The sequence below is a fragment of the Sebastes umbrosus genome, chromosome 2 (assembly GCF_015220745.1).
Source record: "Sebastes umbrosus isolate fSebUmb1 chromosome 2, fSebUmb1.pri, whole genome shotgun sequence".
Taxonomy (NCBI): Eukaryota; Metazoa; Chordata; class Actinopteri; order Perciformes; family Sebastidae; genus Sebastes; species Sebastes umbrosus.
This window is the reverse complement of record NC_051270.1, coordinates 37,955,796-37,978,867: the sequence shown is the minus strand read 5'-3', so window position 1 is coordinate 37,978,867 and position 23,072 is coordinate 37,955,796. Positions and strand designations below refer to the sequence as shown.

General features: G+C 41.0%; 1 protein-coding gene across 1 annotated transcript; it reads left to right on the top strand.

Moving 5' to 3' along the window:
* The first annotated feature begins 870 nt into the window (after window positions 1-870).
* vps35 (VPS35 retromer complex component) lies at window positions 871-18,591 on the top strand. Its single transcript, XM_037746244.1, has 17 exons — window positions 871-1,024; window positions 2,392-2,490; window positions 3,752-3,848; window positions 5,261-5,384; window positions 6,747-6,929; window positions 7,772-7,991; window positions 10,141-10,224; window positions 11,240-11,349; window positions 11,571-11,667; window positions 11,994-12,142; window positions 12,250-12,457; window positions 13,746-13,901; window positions 14,051-14,173; window positions 14,272-14,451; window positions 15,011-15,250; window positions 15,558-15,701; window positions 16,957-18,591. Exons 1-17 carry the CDS (start codon window positions 1,022-1,024, stop codon window positions 17,134-17,136), a joined length of 2,397 nt encoding a protein of 798 aa, XP_037602172.1. The 5' UTR covers window positions 871-1,021; the 3' UTR covers window positions 17,137-18,591.
* Window positions 18,592-23,072: the final 4,481 nt, after the last annotated feature.

Here is a 23,072-nt window from a genome sequence, read left to right as displayed (position 1 = left end):
TCATACTGTCTGCCTGAATATACCTGTATTCACCCTCTGTCTGAAACACACCGTTTTAGTGCATTTCAACGGAATTGCAACGGAATTGCGTTGCTAGGCAACAGCTTGGGGCCATTTTTACTTCCTGTCAGCTGATGTTATTTACATAGACTGCAGCAGGAAATAAACTGGGACACATTTAGAGTGTTTATGTTTAAAACTGTGTAATGGTCTAAATGTTGTATATTTGTGACATCACAAATGGACAGAAATCCAAACGGCTTGTTTCAAACGTACAATTTCTGACTATGGGCTGTGTGTATTTCTCTGTATATTTAACAGGTAATCTTTTAAGGTCTCTTTAACAGTATTTATAAAGAACTTAAACCTGCTTTATAATAATAAAAAAAGACATGAAAATCTCACTTTTTACAATATGGGACCTTTAACTGGAAATGAAAAAGAATCAATAATGAAACAAAAAAATCAACATTACAAATAAAACAACTGTTTCATGAACTACTGTCACGATATAGCTTCTTTTTTTTTAATCATATTTGCTCCAATCTCGCCTACTTGAGCCTTAAAAAATAAAGAGGTAATAAAAACATATCTGTGATCTTATTCTTATATTTAGCAGTCATTGTCACGTCTGTGCTAAATGTGTTACTTTTATCGCAAAATTCACATCGTTATGAATATTCCATTTTAGCTGCCCATCTCCGCATCTACTGTGATAACCTCGGATTTATTATTATTATTACATTATGTATGGGCATTCATATTTCAATGTTACAGTATGTTCTGCTGCTCATATTGTGGCATCTGATGAATGATGATTTTTATCCAACTCACTCATATCCCTTTAGCGGTGGACCACTGACTGGCCCCGCCTGTGCTCTACTGTAGCTGAGGCTTAGGGCAGACCGTGAAGGCAGCATCCTGTGATGTAGCTGAGGGACGGAGGACCGTGAAGGCAGCATTAACCCGAGTCACATGACAGGCTGGCCTCTCCGACTGATCTGATACACATCTAATAATCATGGTGAGCACTTTACCAAATACACGATCATTCTGTGCATGTGCATGCTTCCTCCGGATAGCAATTTCGGTCAACGGAACAAACTAATGTCACCTTAAACCGATCTGAAGTCAGACTGTGTGTGAGTGTTACTACTGACGGCCTAACGGGGTGCTAACGCCTCCGAGGCGACGCCAGTCAGCGGCTAGCTAGCTATGCTAACAGAATGCAAGCTAGCAGTTAGTTGTTTTACTTAGACGTTTATGTCAGTCACGTCATCTACAATACGTGATTGGTATCATGTCATTCTGTGTTATGTGTTGGGTCGCATGAGTGACAGTAAAGTGTAACGTCAGCATGTTGACAGATCAAGTGTCAGTGTGAACATGAAGGCTAGCTGTTGTTAGCTGTTGCTAGCTGTTGTTAGCTTAGCGCTTCTCTTCCGCTTTGCTGTGTCATATTTCACTGAAGCTACATGTTGTGGCCTGAAGCGTCTCAACGTCAGATAAACACAAGCTGTGTCAGCTGGTTAGCAACAGTGTCAGTGGCCAAACGGCCACAACACATATGATATATTTCAGACATATGTTCCTAGTCTTCATGGGCTACTGAGCGGATAGGTTTCGTGTGGACATGCCTGTAGCATTCCTGCAGCGTTACAAGCTCCGTTAGATCAGATCGCAGTTTTAATGGGGATTGTTATTGAGTAGTGAAGTGAACGTGTTTTGGGCAGCCGGGGTTTAAGGACTGGAGTTCCTGTTCATGTTGTACTCCGGGCATTGTCCCTGGCGGCTGTTGCTCAGACAGTAGTGCAGGTCGTCCACTAATCGGAAGGTCGGTGGTTCGATCCCCGGCTGCTCCGGATCACATGTCGATGTGTCCTTGAGCAAGACACTTAACCCCAAAGATCCTGATGGGCAAAGTTGGCACCTTAGCAGCCTCAGCCATCAGTGTGTGAATGGGTGAATGCTGACATGTAGTGTAAAGAGATTTGAGTGGTCGGAAGACTAGAAAGGAGATCTATAAATGCAAGTCCATTCCATGGCCCCTGGCAGCTGGAGCCCCTGAAGGCTTCGGATGAGATGACTGGAGTTCAACTCTGCTGGTTGAAGCATCCGTCCAAACACAAATAATATACATTAAATCTAGGTCTTAATTATAGCCTATTGAACTCAGTAAGTTTGTATCAAGCATAATGAGAAGCTTATTTTATTTCCCCCATGAAAACAACCTGATAATGGGATGTTGTAATTCAGTCCAGTCCGTTGGAGCAAAGTCCGCTGCCAAAAGGCTGCAATTTCCAATTAAAATGTGACATAGCATTGCATGCCTGTTTGTTGACTAGCTAAGATTCCAAATAAGTTATGTTTGCATTCTTCTGGTATTTGCAGCCCACTACGCAGCAGTCTCCCCAGGATGAACAGGAGAAGCTTCTGGATGAAGCTGTGCAGGCCGTCAAGGTCCAGTCGTTCCAGATGAAGCGATGCCTGGTAAGGAGGAGTTCAGTAGGCTATATCATTAAGGATGATTGTTTAAACCATTGGTTCTCAGCCCTGTTTTGTGTATTGGGATGAGCTGACCAGCCTTAAGGATCCCTTTGCTGAGGGAAAATACTGTCATCTCCAGTGCACATTTTCCATCAGTTTTCTTAAAGGTCCCATATCGTGCTCATTTTCAGGTTCATGCTTTTGGGTTTCTACTAGAGCATGTTTACATGCTGTAATGTTCAAAAAACACATTATTTTTCTCGCACTGTCTGTCTGAATATACCTGTATTCATGCTCTGTCTGAAACGCTCTGTTTTAGCGTATTTCAACGGAATTGCGTTGCTAGGCAACAGCTTGGGTCCATGTTTACTTCCTGTCAGCTGATGTCATTCACATCCACTGCAACAGGAAATAAACTGGGACCCATTTAGTATGTTTACGTTTAAAACCGTGTAATGGTCTAAATATTGTAGATTTGTGACATCACAAACGGACAGAAATCCTAATGGCTTGTTTCAAACACACAGTTTCTGAATACGGGCTGTGTGTATTTCTCCGTGGATTGAGTGTTTTGATACTTTCACAGTATTTATATATCACTTAAACCTGCTTTATAATATAAATATAAAAGACCTGAAAATCTCACTTTTTACAATATGGGACCTTGGATTCCTCATCTGAGGGGCATTAGTGTATGAGGGGTGGAAGTAACAAAAATAAATTGATAAAAATGGAGACGATGAAAATGCATGTGAATTGAAAAATGGATGTGATAAATTACCAAGTGATCTGATTAATTTAAAGCCGATTTTACTAAAACACTCATGATACGATGAAAACAGAGCCATGTTTCATCATTTCCCCAGTCTTACATTCATCAAAAAAGATAAAAACATTTTTATAAATGATACTGACATTTGGTAATGGTTTATTTCAACCAATTACTCTTTTTTTATATATATATATATATATATATATTTTGATCTCCCTTTTGCCTCTCAAAAAAAGAGGAAGAGCAACCTCCTCTGCCTCTATTGACCAGCCTCCTCTAGTATATATATATATATATATATATATATATGTCTTACAGAAACAAATTTCAGAGTACTTTGGGTATGCCTTACACTAAGTTGCTAAGCTAATAGGTGGTCCACCTTAGACAATAATAATAATAATAATAATGATCAAGAGCATGCTCATGTTATTAGCCCTGGTTGTGATTATTTTGTATGTTCATAGCTTGATTCTGTTGTGTGGTCTGCAGGACAAGAACAAACTGATGGATGCTCTGAAGCACGCCTCTAATATGCTGGGTGAGCTGAGGACCTCCATGCTTTCACCAAAGAGCTACTATGAGCTCTGTATCCTTTACAGTTGTGAGTTATGCATGTTGGAAATTGTACTAAGACAGATACATACTGAATACTGTGTATTCATACATTTGTGCTGACTTCACGTGCTTTGTCTTTGCTTGATCGATAGATATAATTGGGTATCATCTGCATAACGATGAAAGGTTATAGAGTGTTTTCTAATAACATTGCCTAAAGGAAGCACATATAGAACTCCGTGACTAACTTTAGTGTGCATAGAGGATTCATCATCCTTGGTCTGATGCAATTAGAAGGTCATATGTAATTTTCACTAGTGCTGTCTCTGTGCTATGGTGCACTCTAAATCCTGACTGATAATCCTCAAATAAATGATTGTTCTGTAGAAAGTCACACAGCTGACTGGCGACTGCTTTCTCTAGTATTTTGGAGGTAAAGGGAAGATTAGATATAGGTCTATAGTTGGCTAGGACCTCTGGATAAAGAGTGTTTTTTTTAAGAAGAGGTTTAATTACAGCTACTTTAAAGGACTGTGGTACATAGCCTGTTAGTAAAGACACATTGATCATATCCAGTAAAGAGGTGCTAACTAAAGGTAAAACTTCTTTAAGCAGTCTAGTTGGAATAGGGTCTAGGAGACAGGTAAATGGTTTAGATGAAGAGATCACTGAGGTCAGTTTGTGGAGGTCGATGGGAGAAAAGCAGTCTAAATATATATCAGGTTCCTAAGTTTGAGGATAAATCGGTACCAGTTGACGGTAGGAGGTGATTAATTTTGTCTCTAATAGTTATGATTTTATCATTAAAGAAACTCATGAAGTCACTACTACTGAGGGTTGTAGGAATACATGGCTCAATAGAGCTGTGGCTCTCTGTCAGCCTGGCTACAGTGCTGAACAGAAACCTGGGGTTGTTCTGATTTTTTCTCTATTAATGATGAGTAATGGGCTGCTCTGGCATCACGGAGAGCCTTCCTACGTGTTTTAAGACTATCTTGCCAGACTAAACGAGATTCTTCCTGTTTGGTGGTAACACCATATACTTTCCAGTTCTCACGATGCTTGCTTTAATTTGCGGGGTCAAGGTTTATACCACGGAGCTGACTTCCTTTGTTTTAACTTCTATTTTTAGAGGGGCAACAGAATCAACTTGATAAAAACTCTGAGAATTCAGATAGAAAGACATGAATCCAATAGGTAAAATTACCAGTGTTCAAGTGGAGCCACAGTGAGTTGTGTTTTGGGTACTGAGTGCTGCCGAAACCTGAGGTGACCTATGCAGTAATGTGCCTAAACACATCCTGTGTCCGAACACATCCTGTGTAGACACTTGATAGAGGACTGAAGCTGAAGCTATTGCACTACTTGACATGCTGCAAGCAATTCTTTTTGTATGTGGATGAATCCTGGTAGGCTTGCACTGGTCCCTAACAGTCTTTTCAGATATGGCCATCTCTGACGAGCTCCACTACCTAGAGGTTTATCTGACTGACGAGTTCGCCAAAGGACGCAAGGTGGCAGATCTCTATGAGCTCGTCCAGTACGCAGGCAACATAATCCCCAGACTGTGAGTATCACCTTCAAAGAGACATTTGCCACTTTTTTTATGTGGATGTCCAGTCACTGTTTATGGTAAATGTAGTCAATCAACTTTATTTATATAGCACCTTTCAAACAAGTCAAATGCAATTCAAAGGGCTGTACGTACGATTGACAAAAATATAGTGTTAAAAATGGATTCAGAGACTAATGCACACCAAAACAACCAAAATAAAAGTTCATTGAATAAGAAAGCAATAAGAGATGGGTATTTAAGATAATAAAAGATAAATCAAATACAAGGAATTCAAAATAACAATAAAAATAAATAAATACAAAATTATGAAACGACACAAAATAAGCTGATTGTATTAAAATAATAATATTTTAATAAAATAAATTAGAATAAAAAAAGATAATAATGATCAGCAATAAAATGTTGATTCAATAAAATAGAGTAAAATAAACACTACAATGATGATGATGATGATAAATAAAAAAAGTATTAAAAATAATAAATTATAATACACTACATGAAAGCCAGACTAAAAAGATGGGTTTATAGTTTAAAAAATATCAATATTTTCAGCTCCTCTCAGTTCCTCTGGAAGGTTGTTCCAGCTGCTGAAAGCAGCATCACCAGATATTTTTGTTCTGCTTTGCGGAACAACTCAAAGAGAAGAACCAGAGGATCTGAGGGGCCTTCCTGGTTCATAAACCAAAAACATTTCTGCAAGGTAGTCTGGTGCAAGGCCATGTAGTGCCTTATAAACTAATAAAAGAATTTTAAAGTCAATACGAAAACTAACAAGTAACTGTGTAAAGACTTTAAAATGGGCGTAATGTGTGCTCTCCTTTTGGTTTTAGTCAGCACTCGTGCAGCAGTTGTCAATTGAAGCAATAGATTCCTCAGTGCGTGCTATATTAACGGAGAAAGCTGAGTTCTCCTGCCGCAAAATCTGTTGTACTTCCTGCATCCAGTGATGTAGTTGGGAGGCAAGAAAGAACTACAAACTACTTCAGCGTGTATCCCTCTGGGTAGCCAGATACGAAAAAACTTTCTTTAGGATGCCGAAGATAATCTAGAATTGAAAGACAGCTAAGAGCAGCAGGGTTGAGAGGGCAGATGACCACTGAGTGAGGATGTTTGTCACTTAACGCTATTGTGAGCTGTTTTGTTGAGTTGCATCAGCGGAAATGCTGAGTGAATTTAAGTTGGGCTTTTATTTTGAAAGGTAAAAAAATGGAAGGAGTGAAGCTGTAGTGCGCTGTCCGTAAAGTAATAGAGACTTTAGTTGTGTTTTGTTTGGGTTTATACTTTAAAGTATTGGCAAATATGAACTAGTTATCAGATCAAGCCTCTTTGCTTCGCCCCTCTCTCTCTCCCCAGCTATCTGCTGATCACAGTGGGCGTAGTGTACGTCCGCTCCTTCCCCCAGTCTCGTAAGGACATCCTGAAGGACCTGGTGGAGATGTGTCGTGGTGTCCAGCATCCACTCAGGGGCCTCTTCCTCAGAAACTACCTGCTGCAGTGCACCCGCAACATACTGCCCGATGACGGAGAGCAGGCAGAGTAAGCAAGTCAAGCTTTTTCTCTTTCTGCCTCTCATCCGCTGCACTTTCCCACAGCATGCATTTCTGACCTACTACCATATCCACATATCATGTTGGTGCACAGTCTGACTTCCACATCAATACATTTCCTTGATACCACCAGACCAAATGAAATGGCCTTTTCCTACTTGTTTGTTTAGCTGCTCAAATGACAGTGTCCATCAAGGTATAAAGCACTTATATCTTTGATAGCCTTATGATTCCAAACTGTGAACACTGAATCATTTCAGCCGGGGACGAATGCAGTTTTTTTTCTCCATATAATAAAACTATTGTTGTGATGTAATTTGTCTATTTTGGTGGGGCTGTTAAGAACGGCCAGAAGAGAGATGTTGTTACAAAGAGTCTGCTCTAACGACAGAAACACTGGGCAGTCTCTCATTGACTGGAACCTTCACAATATATTGATGTTTCCATCACAATATAATGTGAAAGTGAGCTATCCGGTAGTAAGCTTTAAAACGCGGCAGGCCGGAACCACCCTCGTCTTTTGGCTTCATCATTTCCATGAAGTTTGTTCATGTGATTGGCAAGTTAGTACACGTTGTTGTTATAGTATCTATATAGTAATTACATTACACTAAGACATTTGTCACTGCAGCCTCTATTTTGGACATATTTAAAAACTTTTTATACAATTTTATTCCCAGAATCTAAGCAATCTGAGAATCAATTTTGGTAGCAATTAAACAAATTTTTTTTGCACATTTTGAAAGATTCATAATTGACTATAGGTTACGGTGAAGCGATATATATTCTGACATGCATCCCTGTTCTAAAGTTGTATCCTTCGCTCCACAGGGGAACAGAGGAGATGACCGGCGATATTAACGACTCCATCGACTTCGTCCTTCTGAACTTTGCGGAAATGAACAAGTTGTGGGTCCGGATGCAGCACCAGGGTCACAGCCGAGACCGAGAGAAGAGAGAAAAGGAGCGACAGGAACTTCGGATTCTGGTTGGCACCAACCTAGTTCGCCTCAGCCAGCTGGAGGGCGTCAACGTGGACAAGTACAAACAGGTGTGTGTCTGTTGTTTCTGATAAGATTCATTTCAAGATCAGGGGTCTCATTTATAACCGTGGTTTACGCACAAAAAACATATTGAGACTGAATTATGTTAATTTGAAAAGGGTGTTCATATCGGTACAAATCGGAGAACACATACCGATATATCTGCGAAAATCGTCGGCCCGATAAATCAGTCTGCAGTCAACACAAACTTTTACCATGTATTTTCTGTAACGTTACGAAATTAGACATAACAATTTACAGAGTTCCTGTATAATCCAGGTTTGGGGGATTCATGGGTAGCTCGCCAGGTATTCTGGTGGTCCAGGCAACACCTGACAGGACAACACAAAAACCTGACCTATGCAAATGTCACAAGGAATTATTCTAAGCATATATAATTTCTCAATTCTTTGTTGTAAAGCATTACAAGTTGTCATGCATCTCATTGGAAAAAGTATTAAATTAAAGAGATCTTTTAGCCAAAGATACACAACAAATAACATAATCAGCTTTTCACAGACAAAAAGATTAAACCCACATACTGTACATACTGGGCTAAAATCAAAAACCCTCAAAGAGGTTCAATACATAAAATATACAATTTAATATTCAACTCTACTTAATCGCTAGTTGCTTTAAATTGTCCGTTTTCCTTATGGGAATTCTGCATTGAGGCTTACCGTGAAGCGTTAACGCGGCTCTTATGTTGGTTTTGGACTTTGCAATAAATCTAAAATGTGTCAAGTGTCAGAACATCTTTCAGAGGGATATGCTACGGAATATTAAATTGTATATGTTATGTATTGAACCTTTTTCAGGGCTTTGGATTTCAGCCCTGTATGTGTCGGTTTAATCATTTTGTGTGTGTGAATAATTCTATTATTTGTTGTTGTGACTAAAAGACGTCTTTTTAATTAGAACCTTTTTCTATGAGATTAATGAGAACATCAAAGAATTTACAGATTATGCTAATAATTATTCCATGTGAGGTTTTTATAGTTTGTGTATCCTGAAACCACCTGGATACCTTCAAAACTTTCTTTCAATGTCTAGCTACCCAGGAATCCCCAAAACCTGGATTATACAGTAACTGAGCCACAGTGTGGGGTCATGAACTGAACTGTTTTCCTACTTCCCCCTTCCTTCGTACTTGGGAGCATTGAACTCTGGACTCTGGAAAGTAAAACAACTGAAAAGGCCTATTTTTTCACATTTGTATTTGTGTTTTTTAATTATTACAATACAATATCTTATTTAAAACTCACCTGTAAATGATAAATGGACTTGCATTTATAGATCTCCTTTCTAGTCTTACGACCACTCAAAGCTCTTCACACTACATGTTAGCATTCACCCGCTCAAACACACATTCACACACACATTCATACACACATTCATACACTGATGGCAGAGGCTGCCGTGCAAGGAGCCAACCTGCCCATCAGGATCTGATCTAAATACTCATTCACACACCGATGGCTCAGCCTTCAGGAGCAGTTCGGGGTTACGCTTAGACATGTGGACTGGAGGAGCCGGGGATTGAACTTCCGATTGGTGGGCGGTCCGCTCTACCTGTGAGCCACAGCTTTTTTGCTTTTGATGATTCAACACCCATCTGTACACACATACTGCGGTTGAGTGCAGTCCTTATCTAGAAAATTGGCTAAAACACCAGCCAGGGATTGAACTTCTTTCAATGGCCAATTTATACAATGAAGGTAAATTGGCTACAGGTAATAAATAATTTGCTGGTGAGAGTTTTCATTTCAACTAGATGTCATTTTAAACTTCCATATTGGAACACAAATCGGTGTAGCAGCACCCCGAATGGCTTCTTAACCAGGATTGGTGTGCTTGGCACAAACATTCCCCAGAGTCTAATGACATAGCTACTTGTAGAACTACTGCTATAGAAACATCTCTCAGTGATGTCTTCGCCAGAGCTTTTCAGAAACCTTTGTTTCAACCTTCATCGTGTCAAAATTTAAAGAAATTTAGTTCCAGTTGATTCTGGGGAGTTGCTGCTTTTTTCCTCTTTGGTGTCTTCTTTGCAACATGTGACACATACTGTACTGTCTGGTAAAACTGGTTTCCTCTTTGTTTTCCTCTCTCTCTCTCTCTCTCTCTCTCTCTCTCTCTCTCTCCCCCTCCCCGTAGGTGGTTCTTTCCGGAGTGCTGGAGCAGGTTGTGAACTGCAGAGACCCGTTGGCCCAGGAGTATCTAATGGAGTGTATCATTCAGGTAGACCCCCTGAGATTCAAGCTTTTATTATTGTCATCATACAACACAGGAGTGCACAATGAAGTGTTGTTGTAGCTTTCTCCGTGAATTCTTTGGCAAAATGCTGTATAAAAGCCAAGTTTGTGAAGTTTTTTGAGGTTTTTTTCAGGAAAAAAAAAAATAAGTGATTGATGAATTTAAGAATCAGAGCTGGTCTTTGTTTTTGTTATTTAACAAAAGTGATGTCGGTCATTGTTGTGAAAGAATCCCCGACAGGGCGATGCTGATGCTGGTCTCTCATCGCCCTGAAGGGGAATCTTTCACAACAATGACCCGCTGCCTGTACATTATCCTGTTTATTACACGGCTACTTACTGAAGAAATCAATATTTTGACACAAAAACGGTCGGCCAGAGTCCGACATCAGAACTGTACATAGCAACGGTCTGTTATACATAGCAACGGTCTGTTATACATAGCAATGGTCTGCTATAGATAAATTACAGAGGTTCAGAACACCGTGATTGACCAATCAGAATCAAGTATTCAACACAGCCGTGTAATAAGGAATATTAAATCATCCACCTCAGGTTTGCATAACAAACTACAGGTTATGAACTTCTTTTTTATATTCAAAACATGTGAAATTATCAGATATTGTATCGGCCATGTCAAGCAGGTAATTATCGGTTATCATATCGGCTGAAATAAAATAAATCCATATGGTGCATTCCTGTAATAACATGTTGGACCTTTATCCAGTCTTAATCAACCATTATATAATTCAAATCTGACTTTTATCTGACAATTATTGGATGTAATTCAATGCAATTCTCTGAAGAAATGAAGTTTATCGTATGGGTATTAATGGTTATGAATAGGCTGAAGGCTGTAGCAGCAGAGTAGGCTAGATTGCATTGTTTCATTGAATCCATTTTTAGATTGCGTCCATTGGACCCCCCCCCACACACACACACACTCCTAAAGAATAAGTAAAGCCCTACACTCGTGAACTGAAATAGTCTCTTTTTGTAAGGTTTTTCCAGATGAGTTCCACCTTCAGACCCTGAACCCTTTCCTACGTTCCTGTGCTGAGCTCCATCAACACGTCAACGTGAAGAACATCATCATTGCCCTCATTGACAGGTACGGTTTGACTCACTGTGAACTACCAAAGCTACTGGAGAAAGAAGCTCCATTAGTAATCCCAGGATCGAGATCAATGGATAGTATAATAAATTGATTGTAATTTACAAACTCCCAAAAAAGTGGATTTAATGTGAAGTTGCTCTTTAAAGAAGGATGAACATCTGTGATCCCTGTTCGTGACCAATAGTGAGAAACATTTCCTCCGTTGTGTTCATCAGACTCGCTCTGTTTGCTCATCGAGAAGACGGCCCCGGCATTCCAGCTGAGATCAAACTGTTTGACATCTTCTCTCAGCAAGTAGCCACTGTCATTCAGGTAGGTTATATGATCTTATCTTTTTAGGATAACTGTAATTATTGCTCATTAAATTAGTATTTTCTGCACAAAAATGTCAATCAATGATTGATGTTGTTAGTCAGCCAATTTTAAGGTGTAGAGGAGATTTCATGTGAGATGAACCTAAAGAAATCCAGGTGGTACGGGTCAAAAGAGGGAAATTGGATTAATTCATGTCAACTGCTTACAGAATGTTAATTCGATGCTAACCCTCCCAAGCTATATGGTGACATCAAGTTTCAGTTTGAACCAACCGTTGGATTGACCATGCTGATGTGTTCATTCTACGACTCCTCTTCCCTCAGTCTCGCCAGGACATGCCGTCAGAGGACGTGGTCTCTCTTCAGGTCTCCCTCATCAACCTGGCCATGAAATGCTACCCTGACCGCGTTGACTACGTAGATAAAGTCCTGGAGAGCACTGTGGAGATATTCAACAAGCTCAACTTGGAACAGTAAGTAGTATAGAAAAAGGGATATTAATTTACACTTAAATACGCTCTTTGCCTTGCTTGCTTTCACACTTATTCGTCACACTTTTCCGTCCTTTTCCCTCCCCTAGCATAGCGACCAGCAGCGCCGTGTCGAAGGAGCTGACCCGACTGTTGAAGATCCCAGTGGACACCTACAACAACATCCTGACCGTGCTGCAGCTCAAGCACTTCCCGCCGCTCTTCGAGTACTTTGACTACGAGTCGCGCAAGAGTATGAGCTGCTACGTGCTGACCAACACGCTGGAATTCAACACCACCATTCTGGCACAGGAACAGGTCGGATTCCTAACTACCACTTTAAGCACAGGGATTGTTTGGTTTGTGACAGGATGGGCAGACGTGAAAGTCAGACATGCGACGCACCCGTACACCGCCCTGACCTCCACACCCTTCACTGGCAGTGGACGTTATTTACCACTACACAATTGTCCAAAATTAACTTAACTCTGAAGAGTACTGGATTGGGTTTAGGAATGCCAATTTTGAAAAAATTTCTTAACCGATAACTGACCCTCGTTAACCGATTATTAACCGTTAACCGACAAGATTGTTGCCTCTCACGTAGCGGTGTACCAGCTGCAGTGTATGAGCACAACAGACAACTGAGCCCCCCCCGGAGCGTTAGCTTAGCAGCTAAGATGCTGCGTGTAGTGTCGCGGACATGCAGCCACTTTCCCAGTAAAAGTCTCCACCGCACATTTAGTTTAGTTTAGCATGTTGTCAGCTGTGTGTCTGTCCGGATTAACGATAGTTAGCGATTGACCAAAAACAGTGTGTGTGTTTGTGCTACGTTAGCATCTGTAGCTCTGCTGGTAGCTTCGTGCTCACCGTAGGTCTGTCAGCGCGGCGTAACTTCAGCAAGTTTTCTGGCAGACCGTGTGTGTGTTGTTGGTGGTGTTCTAGCTGTGAACGTAGGTGTAGCAGACAGTGTGTGTACAGTTCATTTGTCGGTGAATAAATGCTACGAGGCTACAACTCCTCCGATCACGCGAGCCGTAGACGGGAGCCAACTTCCTGTATCTGTAACGCCGGCTCAGACTCTCTTAAGGTGGGCTGTTAAGGTGGACCAGCTTTTCTCCTTTAACTGACGAGTTTTTCTCAGCTTTTTATTTAATTATTAACATTTCTTTTAACCGTTTTAACCGATAGCGTTAATCGTTTAAAATGTCGGTTAAACGGTTAATTATTAACATCCCTACTTCGAACCATTGTGATATAGTGAATCTACACTTGGTGAAGACACGTTGGAACAATGTGAACTTAAGGATAGCTGGTACAACCAGCTGCAGGTCTACACAGCACTAGATCGATGTGAAATCCCTAGCTTATCATCAAAGCATGTTATTGTTCGGCTGGCGGGGCGAAGCATCAGAGGTCCCGTACATCTAACAAGGCAGCATGGTGGCCATGGTGTGACCCTCTCTTACTACGGTCGTTTACCTGAGCAATCTATTCGACCCTCCTCTGACCCCATGACCTCATCAGAGTGGTTCAAAGCAGGAAGGAAATTTGTAGAAAAGTAAACCAAATGAAACCTCCTCTCTCCCTCCCTGGTTTCTTTTAGGTGGACAACATCTTGACCTTGACCTCCACACTGATACAGGACCAGCCAGACCAACCGGCCGACGATCCCGACCCCGAGGACTTTGCCGAGGAGCAGAGCCTCGTGGGTCGCTTCATCCATCTGCTCCACTCTGACGATCCTGATCAGCAGTATCTTGTGGGTCCTTTTCTTCAACTTTTAAAGGAGCATGCGAGTGAATGAACTAGATTTATACTCACTATGTCATGTTTGTAGAGCTGTGACTTTTGGATTGATGGACTACAGTGTCTTTGCTGTTTGTTAATTGAAGTTTGATTTGTGATCAGATTCTGAACACGGCCCGGAAACACTTCGGTGCCGGTGGAAACCTAAGGATTCGCTACACACTCCCTCCTCTGGTGTTCGCTGCCTACCAGCTGGCCTTCAGATACAAGGAGAACTCCTCATCGGTGCGCAAACAAACCTAAGTCACTCCATCTCACATGCTGTATTTCTAGTTTTTTTTTTGTCTGTCCTATTAAATTGTCCCTAATTTGACTCCCATCAGGATGACAAGTGGGAAAAGAAGTGTCAGAAGATCTTCTCCTTCGCCCACCAGACCATCAGTGCACTTATCAAGGCCGAGCTCGCCGAGCTGCCTCTTCGACTCTTCTTGCAGGGGGCGCTGGCCGCGGGCGAGATCGGCTTTGAGAACCACGAGACTGTAGCCTACGAGTTCATGTCACAGGTACAGTGTTTAATGAAACTGTTAGGCCTTTTAATCTTTAAAAAAAAACATTTCTTGAGTATTCAGGCTTACACTGTGTCTACACAGGCTACGTAGTGAAAGCAGCACGTCTTTGATCCAGACCAAATTAACCAAAGCACAGGTGTGAAAGAGACCCAAGTTACGATAGGGTTCATGATTCTGAATTCGTTCCTGTTGACCTGTTTTGCATCAAAAACGAGCATTTCATTTCCTTCACCCGTGAATAATTTGGCTCTGTACAAGTTCCGTCATCTCCGGTTTTACAAAGGAGCACGGGGAAGCTGCCCTTCAAAATAAGAGCCCAAAATTGATACAACATTAATAGAAAAATAGAAAATGATTCAGCCTCATATATAACCAAATCTTCCAAAGGTCATTTTACTAAACAAGACCAAAAAACAATTCAAAAAATTCCAGAGTCAATCATGGTGATTTCTTTAAATGATTTTGTTCCCCTATCTCCTTTTTCACATCCTTTGTCTCATTTGTATCCTTCTCACCAACATTGCATTTCTTCTCAATACGTCCCCCTCACCAGGCCTTCTCTCTGTACGAGGATGAGATCAGTGACTCTAAAGCCCAGCTGGCGGCCATCACTCTGATCATCGGTACCTTCGAGCGAATGCGATGTTTCAGCGAGGAAAATCACGAGCCGCTGAGGACTCAGTGCGCACTGGCTGCCTCCAAGCTGCTGAAGAAGCCCGACCAGTGCCGAGCCGTCAGCATCTGCGCCCATCTCTTCTGGTCCGGTCGCAGCACCGACAAAAGTGGTGAAGAGGTGTGTGGGAATGTTTGTGTTTGTTTTGTGAATGATTTTTTGGTGTTGTTGTTTTATTTAGCTATTTCAAACAAATCTATATCTGGAAAAAATGTTGCATCTACCCAACCTTTTTATATATATATTTGGAAAAGCCATACTTTTATTCAGCACCTTTCTAAAAGCTGTGTGGATGTGTTATTTGATGAATAGATTTGATATATATTACTTCCCCAGTAAGTTTGCTAGATCATTGTTCTGGCACATTTTGATGCACTTAAATCTGTTTCCACAGTCATTGCTAAGTACCGATGTTGCATTTTTATAGATCCGCGATGGTAAGCGGGTGATGGAGTGTCTAAAGAAAGCCCTGAAGATTGCCAACCAGTGTATGGACCCGTCGCTGCAAGTCCAGCTTTTCATCGAAATCCTCAACAGATACGTCTGCTTCTATGAGAGGGAAAACGATGCGGTAGGACACCTCAAATGTCAAATGTCTACAAGGTTCAGACACCCGTTCCGGGCTGTTTGTGTGCATGCTCTCAAGTAACCAGGTTACCGTCGTCACTGTGCAGTAACCTGATTTCTGAAATGTGATTATAAACGAGGTACCTGGTTTCTGTTATTGGTGTAGACTAGGGGTCAGCAACCTGCGTCTCTTTAGCTCCTCTCCAATGGCTCACTGTGGATTTTTAAAAATGGAAATGAATAACTGTTTTTCTGTTTACATTTTCATTTTTATTTATCATTGTTGTAGGTCTATGGTGCGAGGGAGTGTCAGGGCCACATTAAGGAAAAAAAATTAATCTGAGATTTTAAGAATAAAGTCATAGGTTTATGAGGAAAAAAGTCGTAATATTATTAAGTAGTAATTTTACATGCTATTTTCTTTTTTTCTCGTAAAGTTATGACTTTATTCTCGTAATTTTACGACTTTTTTTCTCAAAGTTCCGTCTGCCCAGATTAACGATAGCGATTGTCCGACAAACCGTGTGTGTTTGTTTGTGCTACGTTAGCATCTGTAGCTCTGCTGATAGCTTCGTGCTCGCCATTGTCACGCACATACGGTCTGTCAGCGCAGCGTAACTTCACAAGTTCCGACAGACCGTGTGTGTTGTCGGTAGCGTTCTAGCTGTGAACGTAGGCGTAGCAGACAGTGTGTGTACAGTTTATTTTGGTGAATAAATGCTACGAGGCTACAACTCCTCCGATCACGCGAGCTATAGACGGGAGCCAACTTCCTGTATCTGTAATGCTGGCTCCGCCTCTTAAGGTGGGCTCTTAAGGTGGACTAGCTTTTTCATCTTTAAGTGACGAGTTTTTCCTCAGCTTTTTAATTTTTTATTAATATTTCTTTTAACCGTTTTTACCGATAGCGATAACTGGTTAAAATGCTTAAGGTCGGTTAACGGGTAAACGGTTAATTATTAACATCCCCAGCAGGGACCCATGAAAAACATTGATCTGTAGCTCTTCTAGTGGCTAAAACCTCCACAGGGTATCTTTACACAGCCTATATAAGTCTAAATATGTTGACTATTTGTAACATTCAGTTTTGTCTTTGATGGCTTCAAATAAGTGGGCACATAAGTACTCCAACATTAACCTTCAAAACACATCTTATTTACAGTTTAATCTATATTATGTGAATGCAGTTCATAAAAGCTTTGTAAATATCCCACTACAAGCAGGACTCTTACACTGTCCCTCATCCTCCATCCATCCAGGTGACCGTCCAGGTATTAAACCAGCTCATCCAGAAGATCAGAGAAGATCTCCCCAACCTGGAGGCGAGTGAAGAGACGGAGCAGATCAACAAACACTTCCACAACACACTGGAGCATCTCCGCCTGCAGAGAGAGTCCCCCGAGTCCGAGGGCCCCGCCTATGAGGGCCTGGTCCTTTAAAACTATCGCAGGTTCGGAAGGATGTGAAGTCCATCCTTTAGATGTTTCACTATATTACGAATATACAACAGCACACACTTACACGAGAACACACAAAAATCCCTCCTGCTAGGCCGGGGAATAAAAATAAATGTCAAGAAGAGCTAAAAAAGAACTCACTTTTCATTTTATTATTATTATTAATGTTTCTGCATCGTTTCCTCTTCACTGTCCCCTCACTAGCAGAACTGTTTATCGCAACAGGTTGGAGATGTTACATTTTAAGAAGCGTGCGCCAGCAGCAACGCAGCTTCAATGTACTTGTGTGCACAAGTCGTAGGCACCGTTCCTTTATGACTTCCTGCTTGACTAATTTGTCTTTAACTCTGTATCATTTTCGGGTCAATAATAGACCTACTAGCTGTTATATAGGTGTATCCACTGAGTCATCAAGCCCTCACCTGTTCACATCTTTCCATATTGAGAAGTGAATGTATTAGCGTGAGTGTATAACGGCTATCTAGTAGTGGTGTTACATCTGTACTGCATATGAGCTAGTTTCCACCCCTCTGAATAATCGATAATTCTGCTGTTCTTTAGGACAGGCTTTGTGGCAACTTTTAAACAGGTTGGGACCAACCGAACCGATGAACCAGACCAATGGAAGCATATGCACACTTTGGCCCCCACATGAACGGTGCAAACAATTAAAGAAAACGGATGGATGTTTTTGGAACAGAGCATCTTTTCATCTCGTCAGTCACTTCAGTTAATAATTGTGTAGCATTTTTGCATGATCCTCAATTCTTCTGCCATCCCAGCTAAGAAATTACAAAATAACCTCACAAATCTCGTAGATTGTCGGTAGGAAAATTGACATATTTTTCAAATGATCCTATCCTCCTACTTAAGCTGTGCTTCTTTTTTAATGATATCAGATTTGTCCCTCCGTCTCTCCTTATGGACTCCATATTTTTATGTGTTTCTTTATTTCTGGACTCCTCACCGGTGGATTGATGCGGTCAGACCTGCAGCATGTGTTTTGCATGCTTTCAGTGTGCTTGTACTTTACGGTCTGGGTTCAATTTACTCTATATGGATCCCACCAAACTACAATGTCTGACAATTTCATCATTCTCTTTGATCAATGAAATCCTGTCGCTTGATGACACTGTGGTTTCAGATTCATCTGTTGTAGGGGGGGTGCAGCGATTCCTCAGGATTGTATGCTACTTGACCAGTTGCCATACTGCGTACCTAATGATGTACATGTTTGCTGCAGCATCTGACGGTGTCAGCTGATTCTTCTCTTTCTTAGCTATCGTTGATTTGTTGGAGGCGGTGTTGACCAATTTTCTCTCCCCTTTTTAAATCTGTGTCTAAACCCACTTGTAAATCAGATAAAGAAAAAAAAAAAAGCCGATTAAATAGCAATTATCATTGTCATTTGCTGAAATAAAGTTGAAATTAACAATACATATTTTGCATTTTGTTAATTTTACACACAGGATATGAATATGATACAATCTTATTATTGTATTGAGTGACCATGTATAACGATCTGTATTATCTCATGTGTTTCTTGAATTATATGGACATGAAACACTCAGCGTAAAGGGTTACAAACATTCCAGACCAGACTATGAATATTGTAAAAACAAGCACAAATTCACAATTCACACACACAACCTCACAAACACTTGACCTGTATGGCAAAATGAAAAAGGAACTTTCTGCTGAGACCAACGATGTCTCCCACAAGAGTCTGACAAACAGTTCCTGGGTTTGGCCATGCAGACGTGAATCTGTTTAGAAGTGATGCTCCTTTTTGTTCCAGGCCACCCTCACTGCCCCCCCCCCCCCCTCCCCTTTTTGTCCCTCCTAGTGCAAAAAACTAAATCTTTGTGGAGCGACTGACAGAGTGAGCTATAGAGCTGCTGGTTGCAGCTACAAACTAGAAGTGCACTCAGAGAGCGCAGACCTCCGCCAAGGCAGGTTTCATGAGTGAAATATATCCCACCCACTGCCAGGTGCCATTGTAGCGAGATAATCAATGTTATTCACCTCACCTGTCAGTGGTCTTAATGTTATGAGTGATCGGTGTGTCCCGCAATGGTAAGCTACAGGGATTGTGCTCTTGCCCCTCGTCAGTTTCCAATCTGTTACTGCATGTGTCACAGTTAAAGTGGCAGTAGGCAGTATTTTTTTGGCATCATTGGGCAGCCATATATATATATATATATATATATTTTTATTCGTTATCAAAAATATACATAACACAAGGCACTGTCAATTATCATAACAGTTAGAAAAACAACTTTAGGTTGAGCATGGGCAATAACGTATATCAAAGATAACATTCAAAGTGAATAAAAATAAAGTAAAACTGGTATATACATATATATATATTTTATATATATATATATACACAGACGTGGACAAAATTGTTGGTACCCTTCTGTTAAAGAAAGAAAAACCCACAATGGTCACTGAAATAACTTGAAACTGACAAAAGTAATAATAAATAAAAATTTACTGAAAATTAACTAATGAAAATCAGATATTGCTTTTGAATTGTGGTTCAACAGAATCATTTTAAAAAACAAACTAATGAAACTGGCCTGGACAAAAATGATGGTACCCTTAACTTAATATTTTGTTTCACAACCTTTTGAGGCAATCACTGCAATCAAGTGATTTCTGTAACTCTCAATGAGACTTCTGCACCTGTCGACAGGTATTTTGGCCCACTCCTCGTGAGTAAACTGCTCTAGCTGTCTCAGGTTTGAAGGGTGCCTTCTCCAGACTGCATGTTTCAGCTCCTTCCACAGATGTTCAATAGGATTTAGATCAGGGCTCATAGAAGGCCACTTCAGAATAGTCCAATGTTTTGTTCTTAGCCATTCTTGGGTGTTTTTAGCTGTGTTTTGGGTCATTATCCTGTTGGAGGACCCATGACCTGCAACTGAGACCAAGCTTTCTGACACATTTCGCTCCAGAATGCCTTGATAGTCTTCAGATTTCATTGTACCCTGCACAGATTCAAGACACCCTGTGCCAGATGCAACAAAGCAGCCCCATAACATAACCGAGCCTCCTCCATGTTTCACATTAGGTACAGTGTTCTTTTCTTTGTATGCTTCATTTTTGCGTCTGTGAACATAGAGCTGATGTGATTTGCCAAAAAGCTCCAGTTTTGTCTCGTCTGTGCAAAGGACATTCTCCCAGAAGCTTTGTGGCTTGTCAATATGCATTTTGGCAAACTCCAGTCTCGCTTTTTTATGATTTGCGTCCTCCTCGGTCGTCTTCCATTAAATCCACTTTGGCTCAAACAGTGACGGATGGTGCGATCTGACACTGATGTACCTTGACCTTGGAGTTCACCTCTAATCTCTTTGGAAGTTGTTCTGGGCTCTTTGGTTACCATTCGTATTATCCGTCTCTTCAATTTGTCATCAATTTTCCTCTTGCGGCCACGTCCAGGGAGGTAGGCTACAGTCCCGTGGACCTTAAACTTCTGAATAATATGTGCAACTGTAGTCACAGGAACATCAAGCTGCTTGGAGATGGTCCTATAGCCTTTACCTTTAACATGCTTTTCTATAATGTTCTTTCTGATCTCCTGAGACAACTCTCTCCTTAGCTTTCTGTGGTCCATGTTCAGTGTGGTACACACCATGACACCAAACAGCACAGTGACTACTTTTCACCCTTTAAATAGGCATACTGACTGATTACAAGTTTGAAGATACCTGTGATGCTATTTACAGGACACACCTTAGTTTAACATGTCCCTATGGTCACATTATTTTACATCTTTTCTAGGGATACCATCATTTTTGTCCAGGTCAGTTTCATTAGTTTGTTTTTTTAAATGATTCTGTTGAACCACAATTCAAAAGCAATATCTGATTTCCATTAGTTAATTTTCAGTAAATTTTTATTTATTATTACTTTTGTCAGTTTCAAGTTATTTCAGTGACCATTGTGGGTTTTTCTCTCTTTAACGGAAGGGTACCAACAATTTTGTCCACGTGTGTACATATATATATACCAGATATATATATATATGATATATGTGATATATATATATATATCACATATATCATATATATCATATATACAGCTCTGGAAAAAATTAAGAGACCACTTCAAAATTATCAGTTTCTCTGGTTTTATTATTTATTGGTATGTGTTTGAGTAAAATTTAAATGTTTGTTATATTTTAGAAACTACTGACAACATTTCTCCCAAATTTCAAATAAAAATATTGTCATATAGAGCATTTATTTGCAGAAAATGACAACTGGTCAAAATAACAAAAAAGATGCAGTGTTTTCAGATCTGGAATAATGCAAAGAAAACAAGTTCATATTAATTTTTAAACAACACAATACTAATGTTTTAACTTAGGAAGAGTTCAGAAATCGCGCCTGGGTTAGCTCAGTTGGTAGAGCGGGCGTCCATGTATTAAGGCTTGGTCCTGACCGCGGCGGCCCGGGTTCGAATCCGGCCTGTGGCCCTTTCTGCATCCACTCTCTCTCTATCCACTGTCCTGTCATAAAAATGGAAAATGCCCCCAAAAAAATAACTTTAAAAAAAAAAAAAAAAGGAAGAGTTCAGAAATCAATATTTGGTGGAATAACCTTGATTTACAATCACAGCTTTCATGCGTCTTGGCTTGCTCTCCACCAGTCTTTCACATTGCTGTTGGGTGACTTTATGACACTCCTGGCGCAAAAATTCAAGCAGCTGGGCTTTGTTTGAGGGCTTGTGACCATCTATCTTCCTCTTGATCACATTCCAGAGGTTTTCAATGGGATTCAGGTCTGGAGATTGGGCTGGCCATGACATGGTTCTGATCTGGGGGTCCTTCATCCACTCCTTCACTGACCTGGCTGTGTGGCATGGAGCATTGTCCTGCTGGAAAAAACACTCCTCAGAGTTGGGGAACATTGTCAATTTAACATCTTTCTCTAAGTCATAATCGACAAAGATTTAATTAGCAGTTTTAGCTCATTCTTCATACTAGTCAGACATGGTTTAGTTTAGAGGTATCTGCATTTATGTATAAAAATGTACTTAAAGGGACTGTTTGTAACTTCTTACACGTATAAATCATTGCGGGTCGGTGTCCCATGCGGTGTGGCTACACTGTTCAGACGAGACTCCAACACTAACTACATGGAAGCACCAAAACCTCTTGGTTGTATCTAGTGAAGCCTGTCTGTTAAACAGTGTTGGCCGCGGTCGGAGGACGCGGGGGAGACCGTAGCTTTGGTCTCCAGGGCCGGAGTCTCTGCTGTACTCTGCTCCTCTGCCTGCCTTCACTCAGCTCGCTCCACCTCTAGACGTGCATGCGCGCACACTCCACACTGCAGAAGAGTTAGTTTAGCTCTGAGAATATCTAGTGAATGTACAGTGGACGTTTGTTCAGAAATAACTGCTGCAGCTCCTCCAGACCAACAGAGGTTTCCCGTGTCTTGTGAAGTGACGGGGCTCCGCAGCGAGAAACGTTATCGTCTCCGACCAAAACTCCGGTGTCTCCCCTGTTCCCTCTGGCCGCGGTCAGGAGGCTGAGGCAGGAAAAGCCAACACTAGGATCAGCATTGATTCATGGAGAGACCTTCGTCTGGTCAGCTAACATTACTGCCAAGCAGCTGAAATATAGAGTGATATTGTGGTTTTAGCTGACGTGTGTCGCCTCACTGTTTGAGCGATGCTCGTTCATGTCTATGTAGAGCGAGCACAAGCGCGAACAACAGGACGCTGACTGTCATTGACTTAACGGCCACAGGTGTCGCTGTTAACAAGCTTTTCTGATTCTGACAAACAGTCCCTTTAATAGTAGTAAAATATTGATAACAAAAACCAAATTCCGATTCACAGCAAAGATTCCAAATTTGACCGTTTTCTCAGTCAATGGTGACAGCTCAATCCCCTTGGGTTGTAGCCTG